Below are 22317 nucleotides of genomic sequence, written 5' to 3' on the forward strand. Positions count from 1 at the left end.
TGGCTAAAACATAAATCACCTGCTAGAAGTAGCTATAAGACCTAATAAGAAGAATGGTAATAAAGCAAAACAAATAGCTCCACCAATCACAGGCTCCAGTGAGTGGAGGTTGAGACAGTGACCTGGTTGGTGGGTCTCGAACCTAACCCTTTGACAGGTGAATTAGTCTCGACCATAGTTGCATCTGGCCCATTAAAGCGTCTGTGAGAGCACGGGCAGCACCATTGAGGTCATCTCCATTTTGAAGTAGTCAATTTTCTTCTTCTAGGAGTTAGCAAAAAAACAAAGGGTGTATACTGCCACCAGGAGTGTGTTGTTTGAACAGGTATAAAGCCAAAGTTGGCGATTTACTACCACCTGCAGTTATGGAATGTTTGCTCACGAGTGTAATTCATTGGCTGATCCCTACTGATGAGTTGGATGGAATTATGTGATCCTTCCTTAACCCATAGGAAGTCCCACCCAGCTAAGTACTTTAAAATGGTGAAAGTCATGTCAGAATGACCTTTTGGGCACTAGCATCCTCTCTCTCGACCAGGTAACTTTTGAAGTTGGTGTTGGAAAGGTTGATCAAGACCATTGGTGGAGCCAGGAGGACTGGCACTGCTCATTGGAGGAGCCAGGAGGACCAGCACAGCTCATTGGTAGAGCCAGGACTGCCGCCACAGTGTAGCTTATATACTTCCTGCTTTGAGCTTTCAGCCAGGCCAGTCAGAAGATAAACTGGTGATAACTAATGGTTGTAAAATGAAGATGTTGATATTGCAGTGCATCCTGGGTGTTTGTCTCAGATATAGCTCAGTTGACTTCCTAAAAGGTACCAACCAGAGTCATACATACATATCGATCTCTATATATGTCTCTGGTACCAACGCCACGGTAAAGAAGAACAACAGAGAGGAAAAGATCCAATGGGACACATTCAGGCGTCTTAGTCATTCTGCTGGTAACAATATTTTAATGATTAACCCCTAAAAAACAACAGGAAATAGGAACACAGGATGTGACGTCAGAGTAAAATGTTTAGCTGCAGGCTCTGATTGGCCTAGTTCAAACTCTTTGGCATCATACGACCAATGAATTAAGTAATTTGTTGAATTTATATAAAAGTCTTAATATGAAAACAAACTCAAGTAATACTAAATTAGCCAAAATCTCTCCTATTTTTATCTTACAATAAAACAACTGTCGAAAGTTTCTACATTAACCCTAACAATGATCTACAACTATATTTACACACCGACGTTTTCCTACTGTACTAACCTACCTTTTCATTCTGTACAACACATTCAACCTCGTTAAAACACATCCACACACACACAGGCACACAGCGTAGAGACAAAGATTCAGGCACCACCTGGATGTAAATCTGCTGGGGTAACTTCGATGCCTCACACTCTTTCACAAACGTCCAATCAAATGCCCAGTTCATTTGTCCAATCAAATTCATCCTTGTCAAATGAAGTCGTTGAGCTCCGCATCCAGGGCAGCGGCCATCTCATCAGCCTCTGAGCTGCTTCCTTCCTCTTCCTCATTAGAATCCTTGGTGGACTCGTCCGCCGACTCCCCCTCTTCCTCCACTTCCTCCTCCTCGGCCTCAGCAAGCTTGCGCTTCTGTCCCCTGGAGAGAGAGGGAGAGAATGGTTGATGAGTAAAACCTTTTGTCTTGACACTTACTGCTATTGACACAAACGGAATGGTCTCCTAATATGACGTTACGTAATGGGTATAGATCATACTGAAGGCATGTCATTTAGCCATTACCAGAAAGAGCAATACACAACAGCAACAATGTTGAGGAAACAACCAGATATGAAAACTGAACAGTATTACAGCCATGTGGGGGTCTTTGGTAACCATCACAACGCTATTCAGACAGAACAGGGTGTTACTGATGTACCAAATCTCCTATATCCCTGTCCAACATGAAAAGGTCTCACCACTATATTGAAGATTCATCATTTGCCTTGTTCCACACAAGACTGCTCTAACAGTAACACCCCTGAGAACAGTCTGATGTAATGAGACGGTACGACTCCTCTGTTCTCCACAGAGCTGCAGCTAGTCTTATTCTACTGGAGCTGTCTAGTTACTGCTGCTCTAGTTCTATTCTCCCCCAGCCGACGCCATTCACAAAAGGCTGAGAAATACAGAGAGAGAAAAAGAGGCAGTAATAGAGAGAAAGTCACAGACAGAGCACACGGCATGTGATACATCAGCCTTTCCTTTCTATTCCAGTTAAAGGAGAGAGAGCGATAGACAGAGCGACAGACAGACAGAGCGAGAGACTGATGCAGCCCCAGCACCTCACACAGGAGCAACAGAGCAACGTACACCCTGCCCAGACCAGCGAGACACCCTCCCGAAGGACCAGCATCGAGAGATCCCACGGCAAGAGAGCCTACACCCAGACCACAGCATCACCAGCCACACCCCAACCAGCTGAGACCACCCCAAACAAACCCTGGCCACACCCTATACAGCCCCCCCCCAGATCAGACCTATGCCCCTTCTGGCCCCCCGCCCCTGCATCAAGGACCTCAATATGACAGCAGGACATATGCCCAGGCTGTGAGCAGAGCAACAGGCCCAACCTCCACTAATACACTGCCCAAGCCCCATCCTGCAACCTAAGAGGTATGTATCAGATGCTCAACATGCTCTGCTCATACCTACTGTAATGGTCGTGGCCTAAACCACACGAAAACAACACTAGACACTAGAGGTCGACCGATTAATCGGAATGGCCGATTAATTAGGGCCGATTTCAAGTTTTCATAACAATCGGTAATCAGTATTTTTGGCCACCGATTTGCCGATTTTTTTTTCTCCCCCCACCTTTATTTAACTAGGCAAGTCAGATTAAGAACACATTCTTATTTTCAATGACAGCCTAGGAACGGGGGTTAACTGCCTTGTTCAGGGGGGATTCTGGGATTCGTTTTTGCAACCTTCCGGTTACTAGTCCAACGCTCTAACCACCTGCCTTACATTGCACTCCACGAGGAGCCTGCATGGCAGGCTGACTACCTGTTACGCGAGGGCAGCAAGAAGCCAAGGTAAGTTGCTAGCTAGCATTAAACTTATCTTATAAAAAACGATCAATCTTAACATAATCACTAGTTAACTACAGATGGTTGATGATATTACTAGTTTATCTAACAGGCACCGCATATAATCGATGCGGTGCCTGTTAATTTATCATTGAATCACAGCCTACTTCGCCAAACGGGTGATGATTTAACAAGCTCATTTGCGAAAAAAGCAGTCGTTGCACCAATGTACCCAACCATAAACATCAATGCCTTTCTTTAAAATCAATAAACAAGTATATATTTTTAAACCTGCATATTTAGTTTAGAGGTTGACCGATTATGATTTTTCAACACCGATACCGATTATTGGAGTACCAAAAAGGCCGATACCGATTAATCGGCCAATTTTGTTATTTATTTATTTGTAATAATGACAATTACAACAATACTGAATTAACACTTATTTTAACTTAATATAATACATCAATAAAATCTATTTAGCCTCAAATAAATAATGAAACATGTTCAGTTTGGTTTAAATAATGCAAAAACAAAGTGTTGGAGAAAGTAAAAGTGCAATATGTGCTATGTAAAAAAGCTAACGTTTAAGTTCCTTGCTCAGAACATGAGAACATATGAAAGCTGGTGGTTCCTTTTAACATGAGTCTTCAATATTCCCAGGTAAGATGTTTTAGGTTGTAGTTATTATAGGACTATTTCTCTCTCTACGATTTGTATTTCATATACCTTTGACTATTGGATGTTCTTATAGGCACTTTAGTATTGCCAGTGTAACAGTATAGCTTCCGTCCCTCTGCTCGCTCCTCCCTGGGCTTGAACCAGGAACACATCGACAAAAGCCACCCTCGAAGCAGCGTTACCCATGTAGAGCAAGGGGAAACAACTACTCCAAGTCTCAGAGCGAGTGACGTTTGAAACGCTATTAGCGCGCACCCGGCTAACTAGCTAGCCATTTCACATCGGTTACACCAGCCTAATCTTGGGAGTTGATAGGCTTGAAGTCATAAATAGCGCAATGCATTGCGAAGGGCTGCTGGCAAAACGCACGAAAGTGCTGTTTTAAATGAATGCTTACGAGCCTGCTGCTGCCTACCACCGCTCAGTCAGACTGCTCTATCAAATCATAGACTTAATTATAACATAATAACACACACGTGCCTTTGGTCATTAATATGGTCGAATCCGGAAACTATCATCTCGAAAACAAAAAGTTTTTCCTGTCAGTGAAATAGGGAACCGTTCCGTATTTTATCTAACGGGTGGCATCCCTAAGTCTAAATATTCCTGTTACATTGCCAAACCTTCAATGTTATGCCATAATTACGTACAATTCTGGCAAATTAGTTCGCAACGAGCCAGGCGGCCCAAACTGTTGCATATACCATGACTCTGCGTGCAATAAACGCTAGAGATGTGACAATTTCATGTTAGCAGGCAATATTAACTAAATTAGAGCTCGACCGATTAATCAGAATGGCCGATTAATTAGGGCCGATTTCAAGTTTTCATATCAATCGGAAATCGGTATTTTTGGACGCCGATTTGGCCGATTTTATATATATATTTTTTTTAGACCTTTATTTAACTAGGCAAGTCAGTTAAGAACACATTCTTATTTTCAATGACGGCCTAGGAATGGTGGGTTAACTGCCTTGTTTAGGGGCAGAACGACAGATTTTTACCTTGTCAGCTCAGGGATTCAATCTTGCAATCTTACGGTTAACTAGTCCAACGCTCTAACCACCTGCTTTACATTGCACTCCACGAGGTTACGCGAATGCAGTAAGAAGCCAAGGTAAGTTGCTAGCTAGCATTAAACTTATCTTATAAAAAACAATCAATCATAATCACTAGTTAATTACACATGGTTGATGATATTACTAGTTTATCTAGCCTGTCCTGCGTTGCATATAATCGCTTAGTTACACGTTGCTCCAACCATAAACATCAATGCCTTTCTTAAAATCAATACACAAGTGTATATTTTTAAACCTGCATATTTAGTTAATATTGCCTGCTAACATGAATTTCTTTTAACTAGGGAAAATGTGTAATTGCTCTTGCAACAGAGTCAGGGTATATTTTATATATTTAACAAAAGCGCATTTGCGAAAAAAGCACAATCGTTGCACGACTGTACCTAACCATAAACATCAATGCCTTTCTCAAAATCAATACACAGAAGTATATATATTTTTAAACCTGCATATTTAGCTAAAAGAAATCCAGGTTAGCAGGCAATATTAAACTAGGGAAATTGTGTCATTTTACATTGCACGCAGTCAGGGTATATTCAACAGTTTGGGCCGCCTGGCTCGTTGCGAACTAATTTGCCAGAATTGTACGTAATTATGAAATAACACTGAAGGTTGTGCAATGTAACAGGAATAATAAGAGGCCGATACCCTCTAATTATCAAAATCCAGAAAAGATCTGTTAAATTCTATAACTGCCTAAAAGGAAGTGATTCCCAAACCTTCCATAAAGCCAACACCTACAGAGAGATGAACCTGGAGAAGAGTACCCTAAGCAAGCTGGTCCTGGGGCTCTGTTCACAAACACAAACCCCACAGAGCCCCAGGACAACAACACAATTCGACCCAAACAAATCATGAGAAAACCAAAATATAATTACTTGACACATTGGAAAGAATGAACAAAAAAACGGAGCAAATTAGAACGCTATTTGGCCCAAAACAGAGAGTACACAGTGGCAGAATACCGGACCCCTGTGACTGACCCAAAACAATGTACAGACTCAGTGAGCATAGCCTTGTAATTGAGAAAGATTGCCGTAGGCAGACCTGGCTCTCAAGAGAAGACAGGCTGTGCGTACACTGCCCACAAAATGAGGTGGAAACTGAGCTGCATTTCCCAACCTCCTAACAAATATATGATATATTAGAGGCACATATTTCCTTCAGATTTTCACAGACCCACAAAGAATTCAAAAACAAATCCAATTTTGATAAACTCCCATATCTATTGGGTGAAATACCACAGTGTGCAATCGCAGCAGCAATATTTGTGAACTGTTGCCACAAGAAAAGGGCAACCAGTGTAAATTACAACCCACATTTATGTTTATTTGTTTTCCCTTTTTTACTTGAACTATTTGCACATTGTAATAACACTGTATATATAGACAGAATATGACATTTGAAATGTCTATTGTTTTGGAACTTGTGTGAGTGTAATATTTAGGGTTCACTTTTTGTTTATTTCACTTGCTTTGGCAATGTTAAAATAGGTTTCCCATGCCAATAAAGCCCCTTGAATTGAGAGAGGTGAAACCAAACAGAGAGAGGATAGGACATGTATTCAAGAGACCAAGGGACTCCCTCCAGGGGGGTGAAGGGTTCAACATGCCCACCTCTCCTCCTCCACTCCTAGCTCTATGACAGCTCAACTCCTCCACCCCTAGCTCTATGACATCTCCCCTCCTCCACCCCTAGCTCTATGACATCTCCCCTCCTCCACCCCTAGCTCTATGACATCTCCCTCCTCCACCCCTAGCTCTATGACATCTCCCCTCCTCCACCCCTAGCTCTATGACATCCCCCCTCCTCCACCCCTAGCTCTATGACATCCCCCCCTCCTCCACCCCTAGCTCTATGACATCCCCCCTCCTCCACCCCTAGCTCTATGACATCTCCCCTCCTCCACCCCTAGCTCTATGACATCTCCCCTCCTCCACCCCTAGCTCTATGACATCCCCCTAGCTCTATGACATCTCACTCCTCCACCCCTAGCTCTATGACATCTCCCCTCCTCCACCCCTAGCTCTATGACATCTCCCCTCCTCCACCCCTAGCTCTATGACATCCCCCCTAGCTCTATGACATCTCCCCCTCCTCCACCCCTAGCTCTATGACATCTCCCCTCCTCCACCCCTAGCTCTATGACATCTCCCCTCCTCCACCCCTAGCTCTATGACATCCCCCCTCCTCCACCCCTAGCTCTATGACATCCCCCTCCTCCACCCCTAGCTCTATGACATCCCCCCTCCTCCACCCCTAGCTCTATGACATCCCCCCTCCTCCACCCCTAGCTCTATGACATCCCCCCTCCTCCACCCCCTAGCTCTATGACATCTCCCTCCTCCACCCCTAGCTCTATGACATCTCCCCTCCTCCACCCCTAGCTCTATGACATCCCCCCTCCTCCACCCCTAGCTCTATGACACCCCCCTCCTCCACCCCTAGCTCTATGACATCCCCCCTCCTCCACCCCTAGCTCTATGACATCTCCCCTCCTCCACCCCTAGCTCTATGACATCTCCCCTCCTCCACCCCTAGCTCTATGACATCCCCCTCCTCCCCTAGCTCTATGACATCTCCCCTCCTCCACCCCTAGCTCTATGACATCTCCCCTCCTCCACCCCTAGCTCTATGACATCCCCCCCTCCTCCACCCCTAGCTCTATGACATCTCCCCTCCTCCACCCCTAGCTCTATGACATCTCCCCTCCTCCACCCCTAGCTCTATGACATCCCCCCCTAGCTCTATGACATCTCCCCTCCTCCACCCCTAGCTCTATGACATCTCCCCTCCTCCACCCCTAGCTCTATGACATCTCCCCTCCTCCACCCCTAGCTCTATGACATCTCCCCTCCTCCACCCCTAGCTCTATGACATCTCCCCTCCTCCACCCCTAGCTCTATGACATCTCCCCTCCTCCACCCCTAGCTCTATGACATCCCCCCTCCTCCACCCCTAGCTCTATGACATCCCCCTCCTCCACCCCTTGCTCTATGACATCTCCCCTCCTCCACCCCTAGCTCTATGACATCCCCCTCCTCCACCCCTAGCTCTATGACATCCCCCCTCCTCCACCCCTTGCTCTATGACATCCCCCCTCCTCCCCCCTAGCTCTATGACATCTCCCCTCCTCCACCCCTAGCTCTATGACATCTCCCCTCCTCCACCCCTAGCTCTATGACATCTCCCCTCCTCCACCCCTAGCTCTATGACATCTCCCCTCCTCCACCCCTAGCTCTATGACATCTCCCCTCCTCCACCCCTAGCTCTATGACATCCCCCCCTCCTCCACCCCTAGCCCTATGACATCTCCCCTCCTCCACCCCTAGCTCTATGACATCTCCCCTCCTCCACCCCTAGCTCTATGACATCTCCCCTCCTCCACCCCTAGCTCTATGACATCTCCCCTCCTCCACCCCTAGCTCTATGACATCTCCCCTCCTCCACCCCTAGCTCTATGACATCTCCCCTCCTCCACCCCTAGCTCTATGACATCTCCCCTCGTCCACCCCTAGCTCTATGACATCTCCCCTCGTCCACCCCTAGCTCTATGACATCTCCCCTCCTCCACCCCTAGCTCTATGACATCTCCCCTCCTCCACCCCTAGCTCTATGACATCTCCCCTCGTCCACCCCTAGCTCTATGACATCTCTCCTCCTCCACCCCTAGCTCTATGACATCTCCCCTCCTCCACCCCTAGCTCTATGACATCTCACTCCTCCACCCCTAGCTCTATGACATCTCCCCTCCTCCACCCCTAGCTCTATGACATCTCCCCTCCTCCACCCCTAGCTCTATGACATCTCCCCTCCTCCACCCCTAGCTCTATGACATCTCCCCTCCTCCACCCCTAGCTCTATGACATCTCACTCCTCCACCCCTAGCTCTATGACATCTCACTCCTCCACCCCTAGCTCTATGACATCTCCCCTCCTCCACCCCTAGCTCTATGACATCTCCCCTCCTCCACCCCTAGCTCTATGACATCTCCCCTCCTCCACCCCTAGCTCTATGACATCTCCCTTCCTCCACCCCTAGCTCTATGACATCTCCCCTCCTCCACCCCTAGCTCTATGACATCTCCCCTCCTCCACCCCTAGCTCTATGACATCTCCCCTCCTCCACCCCTAGCTCTATGACATCTCCCCTCCTCCACCCCTAGCTCTATGACATCCCCCCTAGCTCAATGACATCCCCCCTAGCTCTATGACATCTCCCCTCCTCCACCCCTAGCTCTATGACATCTCCCCTCCTCCACCCCTAGCTCTATGACATCCCCCCTCCTCCACCCCTAGCTCTATGACATCTCCCCTCCTCCACCCCTAGCTCTATGACATCTCCCCTCCTCCACCCCTAGCTCTATGACATCCCCCCTCCTCCACCCCTAGCTCTATGACATCCCCCCCTCCTCCACCCCTAGCTCTATGACATCTCCCCTCCTCCACCCCTAGCTCTATGACATCTCCCCTCCTCCACCCCTAGCCCTATGACATCTCCCCTCCTCCACCCCTAGCCCTATGACATCTCCCCTCCTCCACCCCTAGCTCTATGACATCTCCCCTCCTCCACCCCTAGCTCTATGACATCTCCCCTCCTCCACCCCTAGCTCTATGACATCTCCCCTCCTCCACCCCTAGCTCTATGACATCTCCCCTCGTCCACCCCTAGCTCTATGACATCTCCCCTCGTCCACCCCTAGCTCTATGACATCTCCCCTCCTCCACCCCTAGCTCTATGACATCTCCCCTCCTCCACCCCTAGCTCTATGACATCTCCCCTCCTCCACCCCTAGCTCTATGACATCTCCCCTCCTCCACCCCTAGCTCTATGACATCTCCCCTCCTCCACCCCTAGCTCTATGACATCTCCCCTCCTCCACCCCAAGCTCTATGACATCTCCCCTCTCCCCCCAGTGACACCTCCGCAGCAGAGGGCTCGTTAGCATGATGCTAATGAGGTAGGTAGGGGAGCGTGTACAGTAGGATTACATCACACACACACCTCCACAGAGAGAAGGGGGCTCTCTCATTAGTGGTCTTCTGTCAGTTTGTCCCCCTAACCGTCTCACCAACCCCCTTCCCCCCACAGAGCAGCAACACTCTTGATTAGTGTGTTCATTAAAACTAGAACCGCCGAAGGCCGACGCCCACTGCCGTTTGATTTTGTGGTGCACCATATGAACCACAAGTGGTGGAGCTTATGTTCACGGCAAATTATTTGACCACACGCCTTGTGGGTTGACAAAACTCTTTTCCTTTGAATTTATCAACAAAAAAGCTGTTACTGGACTTAATTACTTACTTGTGGTTGGTTAGGTTACTTTCTAAATATAATCTGTTACAGTTACCTGTCCAAAATAGTAATCAGTAAGGTAACTTTTGGATTACCTAAACTCAATAATGTAATCTGATTACCTTCTCCCCTTAAGAGGCATTAGAAAACGACAACAAGGATCCATCAAACATTTGACTTGTGGTCAGACACGCTCAGGTGGATCAAATTTAAATTGGTATTCATTCTGCTACCAGCCACTTTTACCCCTGTTTACAATCCCTCCAGTACCGCTGCACACTGGAATAAAAGTACTGGCACTGACCTACCTGTATATAAGTGTTCCTTTTCTCTTCCCTCACACGTTTTATTTCTTATCTATATTACTACCTTTATTGCGCATACTACTACTACTACTACTACTACTACTACTACTACTACTACAACTAATCTACCTTTAAAAAAAAAAATCTAATGTATGACATTGTGGTGTTTTCAATGCGTTTCAGGCCTGTAGAGTAGGCAAATACAAAACGTATCCGTAGCCTACATGTATCAACAAATCACTTTTGTACATCAACAACTGACTCTTCGGTCCCGCTTTATTTGATGTGCATCTTATGAAGACTTCCTATAGCAATCATATAGGCTTCATAAGCACTACATAAAATGGGACACAAATCTATAAACATATTTCATGCTCTATATAGGTTTAATAAATGTGAACAAATAAATGTATGTTATGTCACACAGTTATGACACATTATGAATCTTCAGAGAGCATGATATATGGTGATTTGTAAAGCATCTATGTAGTGCTTATGAAGCCCATAAGATGCTCTTCAAATAAAGCGGGAACGACTTCTTTCTATATCATTTCAATTATATATTTCCTCAAAGGTTTCTTTATGCAATTCATCTTTTATATTTGTGTTTTGCATTATTTATCAAGCGTTGGTGCTTATGTTTACGGCAAATCATTTGACCGTGCGCGCTTGTGGGTTGATATCCTTTTTACTTTGTGAAAAGAAACCGTTACTGGATTCTATTACTATTAATAATCTAACCTACAAATAATATTTATAAAATGTGTTACAATCTGGTGTTTTTATTACAAGAAAAACTAAAATACATGTTGCAGTAGTTTTTACGATGGTATTTATTTAGGTTTATAACACAGTAGATGAATTTGATCCATAAGCTCCTGAGAAGCCCAGCAGTTCTACTGTTAAAGGTCAGAGGTCATCTAACTTTAGTTTAGGAAAAGCTCCTAAAATGGCAGCCCAGGTCTAGTACAGTAGCCTGCTGTGTGAAACATTACTGTCTCTCTATACTGAACCTTCAGGTGTCGCCTAATGGTGTAGGCCTAACTATGGAATAGTCTTGTCATGCTTCCAACTGAATGACTTACTGGCATCAGGCTGTTTGGTTTGTCACCATAGAACACATATTAGGAGGTAATAGCAAGGTCATGTTGTGGCTAAGAGCAGAGTTGAATTATATCTAGTATTGTATTTGTGTTATCACAGCAGTTACATTACGTTTTATTATGGTTGTCGTATCAAAACAGGGCCATCTCAGCAGGCTGTCATCTGAGAAGTGGAGTGATCAAACTGATCTCAACAGTGAAGGCTGGCTGCTGACAGCGAAGAATGTGTGTGTGTGTTTATTTGTGTGTGAGAGTTTGTGTGTGTTTATTTGTGTAACAGCTCTACATTAATAGTCCAACTCAGGGGCAGGCTGTGTGTGTGTGTGTGTCAGCAGCAGCGGGGAGTTCCTTCACTGCTCTCCTCTCCACATGATTACAACCAATCTCAGACACAAGCACCATGGCTATTAATACAACACACACACACACACACACACACACACACACACACACACACACACACACACACACACACACACACACACACACACACACACACACACACACACACACACACACACACACACACACACACACACACACACACACCATCTCACCCTTTAAAACAAACTCATCAATTAATCAGGTTTTTAATCAGGAATGTACTTTGTTTCATTAGACAATATTGCATTTTCTACCTTCGGATCATCCTTCTCTCCCTTTTCCTTCCTATCCCTTTCTCATCATTATCGTCTCAAATTAGCGAGGAGCTTGGGGCTTCAAGTACTCCTTAAGTAGCCCTCAGGAACACTGGTATTCAGCTCCAACTGCCTGCAACGCGTGGAGAAAGTGTGGAGTGGCTACGGTTAAAAGTCCAGTATTCTGTTCATCTGAAGGTCCAATGAAAGGCTAGGAGCTAAAGTCTAACTCTGGTTCCTCTGAGGATGCTGTCCAGGCAGAGCAGAGAGACTTCAATTCAGTTGAACAAAATGTCTCTTTCCTCTGTATTACATACACTATATCAACTTAGGGAGATGACTGAGTAGGAAGATTCTATTAAAAAGACCCTAGGGTTTCTATTCATATATATATTTATGAGAGATGGAGAGCAAGAGAGGCAGAAAGAGGCAGAGTGAGAGAGAAGGAAAGAAAGAACCAGAGAGAGAGAGAAGGACAGAAAAAGAACCAGAGAGAGAGAGAGAAGGACAGAAAAAGAACCAGAGAGAGAGAAGGAAAGAAAGAGAACCAGAGAGAGAGAGAGAGAAGGAAAGAAAGAGAACCAGAGAGAGAGAGAGAAGGAAAGAAAGAGAACCAGAGAGAGAGAGAGAAGGAAAGAAAGAGAACCAGAGAGAGAGAGAAGGACAGAAAAAGAACCAGAGAGAGAGAGAGAAGGACAGAAAAAGAACCAGAGAGAGAGAGAGAAGGAAAGAAAGAACCAGAGAGGGAGGGGGGCGGGGGAGAAAGAGAATGGAGAGAAGAGGTGGAGGACAGATCTCTCTTTGTCGGTCTGTCTGGTCTAGTCCCACAGCCTGCTGTGCTGCAGCAGGGTTAACTAACTCTCTAAACGGAGACTTTCCCATGATTCCTCTCAGACCCTGCTAGACTCCGCTACGACACTGAGATGACGGAACCTTCTGAAACAGCTCCTTCATTTGCATGTTCTCATTAGAACCTCTGAGATCAGCCAATAACAGAACAACTGGTCTGAGGTGTTTCTGAAATCACTCAGCTCGGGGAAGAAGAGACTCAGAGAGAAACATCTACATCAAAGTTGTTGTAAACATCATCTGGCCTAACACTATCGAACTCCTAGAAATCACTATGTAATGTAGTAGCAGCAGGGGCCAAACCGGCCACAAGTGGATTCTTCACATTTCCTCGAAGCACTTACTCTCAGAGCACCAACTCTATCGAATTCAACGTTTTTATCCAGGGAGAGAAATGATGTATTCTAGCAGTCCCGCTGCAGATCTGTGGTGAATGCTGAAAGGAGCACGCTTGGCTAAAAGGCTAAACTATTGATTGGCTCTCAGCCCAGAGAGAGAGGTTAGACATATGAAGTTTTCTGTAATGGCCTTAGAGAGACCACAAGACCAGACTGTCAAATGAACACTTGAATAGAAATAGCTTGCTATTATCATGGTAATTTACAGAACTGTTTACAACTCATTCTGCATGACATGCATCTTTAAATGACCACCGTTAGAAAGATTGCTTTCTCGACCTAAGTGATCAAGTCAGCATTCAACTGAATGTAAATCGGCTGAACACGTGTCTGTCCCACATGTCAATATCATTATGGTCTGGTTGATTTAATTAACATACTGTCAGACACTGCTTCATGCATGGATGATTCAGAACAGAAGACAATCAACTTTCTCTAATTACCTGGTGTTACGGACACAAGGCACATCCGAAATCACTTCCTAATGCTATCATCTGTGGGTTGTGATGAGGCGGTGTGCCCCCTGAGGCAGTTTGTGTGTGTGTGTGTGTGTGTGTGTGTGTGTGTGTGTGTGTGTGTGTGTGTGTGTGTGGTGATTATATTCAGGGCGTCAATAGGACATGCTCCCCAGCCCACTGACGGTGAACTAACAGCCGTAGGCCACACCAGGCCATTCCACCTCCACACACTGGTGTTAGTGTGATGGTAACTGATATGAATGGCACACAATGAGATGAGAAAACAGGATTGGGAGGATAAAGATGACCTGAAGCGCTCCGGCTGGTCTCAGAGCCGTGTATTTTAGTCACACAGACAGTCCAGACAACACCAACACAGCCTACATATTGCGGATAAGACTAGATGAGCTGGGGAAGGTATTGCAGAAGCTGGCGTGTTGCAGCAGTAGACAACCCAGTGTTTCTGTGTTGGGTATTTTCCCCCACAGATAAGGGCAGGGCAGCCAGTAGTTAGGAGCAGGCAGCAGTAGCAGCTCTGTGTGAGTCTCCTGGGCTCCAAACTCTTCCCACAATCCTGTGGCGCAGGGAGACGCTAAGGGGAAACACCAGCAGAGATGAAAGGGGATAAGAGGAGATGAGAAAGGGGGAGAAGAGGAGAGAGAGAGATGGGTAGTGCAGAGGAAAAGAGGTAGGTGCCAAACGCTAAAGACTGTGCTAAATACCCCCCCCCCCCAAAAAAAGACTAGATACAACTCCATTTTCTCTCTCTGTCTGTGAATCGGTCTCTTCAAAGTATATGCAGTTTACACAATACAGAGGAAGAGATGGTGATGATGTTACAGAAGGAAAGAGCGAGAGAGAGAGGTGTGTGCGTCTGTGAGTGAGTAAGTGAGGAGAGAGAGCATCAGAGAGCGAGACGAGGGAATAGAGAAAGAAAGAGAAAGAAAGAGTAAAAGGAAGTGTGGGGGAAGCCCCGACACGACAGCAGAGACTTCAAGCAGCTCCGAGCTGTTCTTGAGAACACATCTGACAGCTCAGAGTTTGACACTGCTTAGAGAGAGAGAGAGAGAGAGAGAGAGAGAGAGAGAGAGAGAGAGAGAGAGAGAGAGAGAGAGAGAGATCCAGGGAATGAGAAAGGAGGACAAAGACGTGTGTGTGGTGTGGCCTGTGGCGTGTGTGAGTGAGGGAGAGAGCGAGAAAAAGTTAAGGGGAAAAAGAAAGAGGAAAGACAATACAGAGAGGAAGGGGAGAAAGAGACAAATGGAATCTTTTCAAGGACACCAGAGTCTAAAGAGAAAATGGAGGCTCTTCATCTGCTAAGATGTATTGCCAGTGCAAATGGAAAATGCAGAACTTATCACAGTGCACCAGCAGTTCCTCTCACTAGTCACCATATTAAAACACACTAATACCATGCAGGAAGTAGTTCTATCAACACTGGGTCCCAAATGGCACCATATTCCCTTTATAGTGCACTACTTTTGCTCAAGCCCATAGGGCCTGGCTCTTTCTGTAACCTAATTAAAGAGCCACACAGAGGAAGATGAAAGAAGGTAATTTGGCGAGGAGAAGGAGGGGACAAGTTGTGAGGGATGAGTTGGGGAGCTTTGCTTAACCATGCTGAAACCACAATCACTGTTTCAATACAGGAGCAGGGGAATGAAAAACACAGAAATGCAAAACAGCACGACAACACGCACCCACATAATAAAAACATTCATCCCAGACATTTTTTTTTTACCCAAGTGCTTTCTCTTTCCCCACAAAGTTGTTGCGTCGATGACCATCACAGAACGAACTCAGTGAAAAACTGCTGAAGGTGCCAAAGCAAAGCCATCTCAGTCTCAGCTGAACGTGAGAGATGTGTGTGGAGTCACCAGTGTGTCCTCACATGAGTGTCACTATCTCCTGCTCCGCTGTCCCTCCAGTCCCTTAGCCCTCCCATGTCCCCGTCACAACCAGATTAAAGGCTCCGGGCTTCCTTTCAGATGCCTGTTTTTTTCTCTCCGAAGACACAGACATCTCTGGCAGGACTCTCACAGTTCTGTCGCTAACAGATGTGGTGGTTTCTCCTCACTGGGTTGTGTCCAAAACACAACTGGCCAAAAGTAGTGCACTAGGGAATAGGGTGCCATTGCGATCTACCCTGGGAGCTGAGCCCAGAGGATTGCACTATACCTGATGCAGGTCTAACACCGTTCAGTACCAGGGTCAAGTCAGCTCCTTATCTTTAATGACTCATTATTTATTCATTGAGTTTGACCGGACCAAACCTTGTTCATTCATTTATCAGCTCAGCCTCTTGACGTTCTCCTGAACATATTAAAGATTTGTTTTGGTCTCTGGAGGTAATCTAGTTCATGTTCCAAAGATACGCAAAAACACATTTCACTCCCACTCTCATTACTACTAGTGTAGTGTCTAACCCTGGCCTTACTGCCTATTTAAGCGAACGTGTGTTGCTTTGCTCAGTTTTCAGATTAGCATCCATTGATACACAGAACAGAAGTCTAAAATCGGCAGTGTGCTAAGTCCTCATCATTATAAAGGAAGATAAAGTGTTCAAGGCTAGATGTAGGCCACAAACAATCAGCATTCTAACCAAGACCCTACAGGGGAACAGAATCAGACTGGAACCTCAATCCTCAACCACTTTCATTTTTATTTTACAGGCATGACAAAGACATCTAAGCGTTAAGCAAGTGACTTTTATGAGCGACATCACTGACAACAGCTTAGGACACAAAGTCATCCGTTTCAATGCAACACGTGCCGCCTGCTTTCAAGTCGTTTGTTTTCAATAGCATAGATGTTTCACTTCACACTCGACTCTGCTGGCTTCCATGACGACTGAACAATCAGAGGTTTCCCTTAGGACCAATCACAGCTGCAAGATGGAGGGTAATTAAACCAATACTTATTTATTGTCTCCTGTCTAACTCAATATTTAAGCTGTGGCTGTTTGACTCTGCTTTGTAATGACGCTATTAACATGGCTGTACTGGGTTTAGACTGGCCACAACATCAGGTCAGAATGTTTCATTAGGCTATGTAATGGAAACAGGCTTCCATGTAAAGCATGTGGACAAATAAAAATGCCCTAAAATAACAGAGGTAAAAACAAGATGGAACAGTTGTAACATTTGATTGGTCCATCATCCATATTGCCATGTCTTCAAAGCTATCGCGCTGGACTTCTCATTCACCCCCACTTTAATGCTATAATAGCCTCCACTCTTCTGGGAAGGCTTTCCACTAGATGTTGGAACATTGCTGAGGGGACTTGCTTCCATTCAGCCATAAGAGCATTAGTGAGGTTGGGGACTGATGTTGGGCGATTAGGCCTTGCTCACAGTCAGCGTTCCAATTCGTCCCAAAGGTGTTCGATGGGGTTTAGGTCAGGGCTATGTGCAAGCCAGTTAAGTTCTTTCACACCGATCTCGACAAACCATTTCTGTATGGACCTCGCTTTGTGCACGGGGGCATTGTCATACTGAAACAGGAAAGGGCCTTCCCAAACTGTTGCCACAAAGTTTGAAGCACAGGATCGTCTAGAATGTCATTGTATGCTGTAGCTTTAAGATTTCCCTTCACTGGAACTAAGGGGCCTAGCACAAACCATGAAAAACAGCCCCAGACCATTATTCCTCCTCCACCAAACTTTACAGTGGGCACTATGCAGTCGGGCAGGTAGCGTTCTCCTGGCATCCGTCAAACCCAGATTCATCCGTTGGAATGCCAGATGGTGAAGCTTGATTCATCACTCCAGAGAACGCGTTTCCACAACTCCAGAGTCCAATGGCCACGAGCTTTACACCACTCCAGCCAACGCTTGGCATTGCGCATGGTGATCTTAAGTTTATGTGTGGCTGCTCAGCCATGTCATGAAGCTCTTGATGAACAGGTCTTGTGCTGACAGTTCTTGTTGCTTCCAGATGCAGTTTGGAACTCTGTAGTGAGTGTTGCAACTGAGGACAGACAATTTTTACACTCTGCGCGCTTCAGCACTCGCCGGTCCCGTTCTGTGAGCTTGAGTGGCCTACCACTTTGTAGCCGAGTTCCTCCTAGACGTTTTCCACTTCACAATAGCAGCACTTACAGTTGACCGGGGAAGCTCTAGCAGGACAGAAATTTGACAAACTGACTTGTTGGAAAGGTGACATCCTATGACGGTGCCACGTTGAAAGTCACTGAGTTCTTCAGTAAGGTCATTCTACTGGCAATGTTCGTCTATGGAGACTGCATGGCTGTGTGGTTGATTGTATACACCTGGTAGCAATCGGTGTGGCTGAAATAGCCGAATCTATTCATTTGAAGGGGTGTCTACATACGTGTGTGTATATACATTCACTGAACAAAAAATATAAAAAATTCAACATGCAACAATTTTTACAATTTTACTAAGTTACAATTCATATTAGGAAATCAGTCTATTGAAAAAAATGTATTAGGTTCTAATCTATGGATTTCACATGACTAGGCTCACACACTGGGGAGCCAGGCCCATCCAATCAGAATGAGTTTTCCCCACAAAAGGGCTTATTACAGATAGAAATACTCCTCAGTCATCAGCTGTCCGGGTGGCTGGTCTCAGACAATCCCGCAGGTGAAGAAGTCGGATGTGGAAGTGGGCTGGCGTGGTTACATGTGGACTGCGGTTGTGAGGCTGGTTGGATGTACTGCCAAATTCTCTAAATCGATGTTGGACGTCCTTTATGGTAGAGAAATTAACATTAAATTCTCTGGCAACAGCTCTGATGGACATTCCTGTGGCATTGTGTTGTGTGGCCTTTTATTGTCACCAGCACAAGGTGCATCTGTGTAATGATCATGCTGTTTAATCAGCTTCTTGATATGCCACACCTGTCAGGTGGATGGATTATCTTGCCAAAGGAGAAATGCTCACTAACAGGGATGTAAAACACATTTGTGCACAAGACTGAGAAATAGGCATTTTTGTACTTCTGGAAAATTTCGGGGATCAGCTCATGAAATATGGGACCAACACTTTACATGTGGCGTTTATATTTTTGTTTAGTATATATTATTATATAGGAGGATACAGTACAGAGCAGGCAGAGGGCAGTTTATGTTTTTGAAACAGTCTGACCCTGTGACCTGACAGAAAACGTTTGATACAAGAAACAAAAGAAATACTCACTACTCCCACTTTAACAGTAGGCAGAAGAGAGAAAAAGCCCAGCAAGCCACAAGATGAAGCAGGACGAACTGACCTTGCAGAGTTGTGTTTTCAAAATGAACTTTTCTCCTGGTGGCCAAGTTGGGAGCTGCTTCACATCAATAGCTCTGAGAGAACAGGAACCAAGACATATACTTGGATCCAATCTCAGACGCTGACTTTAAAGAGTTTCTTTCAACTTCAGTACTCAGTAGCTCATGCAGGTGGTGAAACTGGCAAAATAACACATCAACAGAATGCTGCTCAGATTAGATTTATTTATTTTACCTTTATTTAACTAGACAAGTCAGTTAAGAACCAAATCTTATTTACAATAACGGCCTACTTGTAAAGGCCCTCGGCCAAACCCTCCCCTAACAACGCTGGGCCAATTGTGCACCACCCTATGGGACTCCCGATCATGGCCGGTTGTGATACAGCCCAGGTTCGAACCCGGATCCGTAGTGACGCCTCTAGCACCGCGATGCAGTGCCTTAGACCGCTGTGCCACTCGGGAGGGCAGATTACAAAGAGGACTTAAAAATATAACCAAGTAAACATTGGAAAGAGAACAACGATGGGAAAAAGGTATATTCTCAGACGTAAGACTTGGCCTGTAGAGATAATGACAGTACCGTCTGAGTGGTAACCACCCACCCTTCTACCACCAGCCTATAACACCACTCAGCCAAGAACATGCCCCCCACCACCACCACCACCACCACCCTGCTACTTCAACACACCCCAGCCAGGTGGAGACCAGAGCTGGTTAAACGAGCAGCCTGGTCTCTGAGTTCTGAGGTGTCCTTCATCAGACAGCTAATTGCCCTGTTCTGCCATGTGTGATGTGTCATTCTCTAATGAGGCCTCTGACAGACACTGTTCTACAGTCACCATGGGCTCTCTGACACTCTCCTCTACACCATGGTATCAGACAGTCCTCTCTACAGTCACCATGGCGCCACCAGTCATACTAATGGCAAGCTCCCACTGACCATGTGGGAAGGAGAAATCGCATACTGTCCTTCCTTGATATGTGCCCCAATCATCTGCATTGGAGGTGGTTCGGTGTGTGTAATGAGTAACCTGGCCTGCCACCTGAAGGTGTCTGTAGAGTCAGAATGATTTGAGCTACAAACTATGAAAAGCTGAGACATGACACGTGGAACATGTTTTGCTCTATGACGCTCACAAGCTACACAGTCTCTAAGGGTAAGGGGTTCTTCTACATAGAAGATCATAGGAAATACCAGGACATAGTGTCTGTCACAAACTCCACAGAGTTGTCCCTGACTAAGTTGGATATCCATTTCCCACTGAGCAAACCATTTCTGTACTTACAGCATTCATATAAATTCCTTTTTATCAGGTTTTTGCTTTGGCAGACATTTTTTTATTGACATTTGTCAATAAAACTCATGAATGTAACTGTTTATGTCAAATTGCTTTGTGTTTTACTTGTAGCCCTGGTCGTCCTGAAAAGAACATGGTAAAACACTTCATTATGAGGCTAAATATAAGGGCTGGACATGCAGACAAATGAAAAGCCGATTTTAGCTGGGGTCTCATTAATGATAGGGTTAATTAAGAGGGGGAAAAGGAAATCTGCTTCCTGCACCACAGCTTGGAACAGAGAGAGAAGAGAATAATACTGGAAACTAGGTCAGATTACTTGCAGTTTTCTTCTTTGTGCACTTTTGTCTCTTCCTTTTTAGTATTTGTGAAAAGCCTTAGTAAGCATTCCATTTCTCACAGTCAGACTGCCTCATCTCTCTCTCCTCCCCCGCATACAGCTCTGCCAACCCTACAGCAACACAACTCAGAAGGAGAGAAGGAGCGCCTGGCTAGCAGTGTGAATAAGTTTGGACACTCTGCCTAGCGCTATACTACATCTTCCTGCTGGGCTACCCTGGTCTGCTGCAGGCCCCTGGTTTGCTCTGCAGCTCTGGTGAGAAAAAGCTCATCCCGCCTCTGCTGTCTGCTTGGGGCAGCAGCACCGTGCAGGGCTCAGGAGGCTCAGTTTGTCTCAAAATGGTACCCTCTTTCTTATAGGGCTCTAGTCAAAATAAATGCACTAAATAGGGCAGGGATGGGACACTTTGATGGGGGTGAGGGCCACAAAACATCTGAACTAATCATGAGGGACCACAGTTCTCTTTGGGGGCTGCGTACACACAGAGCAAGGCTGTGTGTTACCTGCTAAAACATCCCCAGGGAAAATGCTCTCCTTCTCTCATCTTTACAGGATTCATTAGTACACGAGACATGTTCTGTGGGCAAAGCAGTGATTGAGCAACGACAGGCGTACACAAGCTTTCTCCCGCACGCGCACACACTTCCTGTACAAAGATAATTCTCATCTTAGCTGCCTCTCCCAGAACACTATTTGACAGCTGACCTTCTAACTACCTGTATACATTCCTCCACACCTTTCCTCCGACCTTCCATCTGAACAGCAGCTCTGGGCAGTAAAAGCTCTAGAAAGGGAGGGAGTGGGAGGGTTGCTCACTGAACAACCAGCGGTATTGAATCAACCGTAGCAGTAAAGGCTGACAGAGAATATTTGTACCTAACGCATCACAGCAGTGCCCAGAACAACACACTGGGTGTACCTAGAGTACACATAGAACACATAGGATTCAATTAAATCAACAGCACAACAATGTGAGCATAAGTATTGCGGTAAAAGTGCTGACGCACCACTTTTACAAACTCATTTTAATTAGTTGTTGTTGTTTTTCAAAACAATTTCCTCTTCCTTTGAAGCGTCAGTCACCTGCAGAGTTTCCTTTATACTGTGGAATACTGACGTAATCGTAGCGGAGCGTTGACAATAGAACGCCTGGCAGGGAAAGCAAGATATGAGAGCTTCGACTTTTATAGTAGTAATAATGAAAACACGTGAAGACAAACAATTCAACATGGTTTATCCTGTTCTTAGCGTCTTATCTGAGAGTTACAGTTACTATTACAGTAGTCTAACAGTACTGTAGTCTTGTGGGGATGAACCCTATTTAAATATGTTAGCCGACGATTCACACTACTATTCTAGGTAATATCTTCAATTAGAAATTAATGTTGCTTATTTCTCCTTAGAGGGAATATTTTTGAAAATGCACCAACCAGAGCTTTACCATGAGTGGTGTAATGATTTAGTAAATTGATTTCATTTCAACATTAATGTGGTTTATTAGACTCCCTGACTGAAACGCATTCTCTTCATAGTGAGGAAAGACTTGACTAGCCACATGAAGAGTCTCTGTCGTAGTAAAGCATTG

The 22317-nt window shown here is 45.4% G+C and overlaps 1 protein-coding gene across 2 annotated transcripts in view; it reads right to left on the minus strand.

Moving 5' to 3' along the window:
* Window positions 1-938: 938 nt before the first annotated feature.
* Window positions 939-22317, minus strand: part of LOC106570222 (RNA polymerase II subunit A C-terminal domain phosphatase) — a 120518-nt gene continuing 99139 nt past the window's right edge. Inside the window, exon 13 of one of the 2 annotated variants that reach the window (XM_014142316.2) lies at window positions 939-1621. In XM_014142316.2, the coding sequence (XP_013997791.1) occupies window positions 1456-1621 (166 nt within the window). In that variant the 3' untranslated portion in view covers window positions 939-1455. The remainder of the gene's footprint in view (window positions 1622-22317) is intronic. The other variant, XM_014142317.2, reaches the window with a different exon arrangement.

The sequence above is a fragment of the Salmo salar genome, chromosome ssa14, assembly GCF_905237065.1.
Source record: "Salmo salar chromosome ssa14, Ssal_v3.1, whole genome shotgun sequence".
Taxonomy (NCBI): Eukaryota; Metazoa; Chordata; class Actinopteri; order Salmoniformes; family Salmonidae; genus Salmo; species Salmo salar.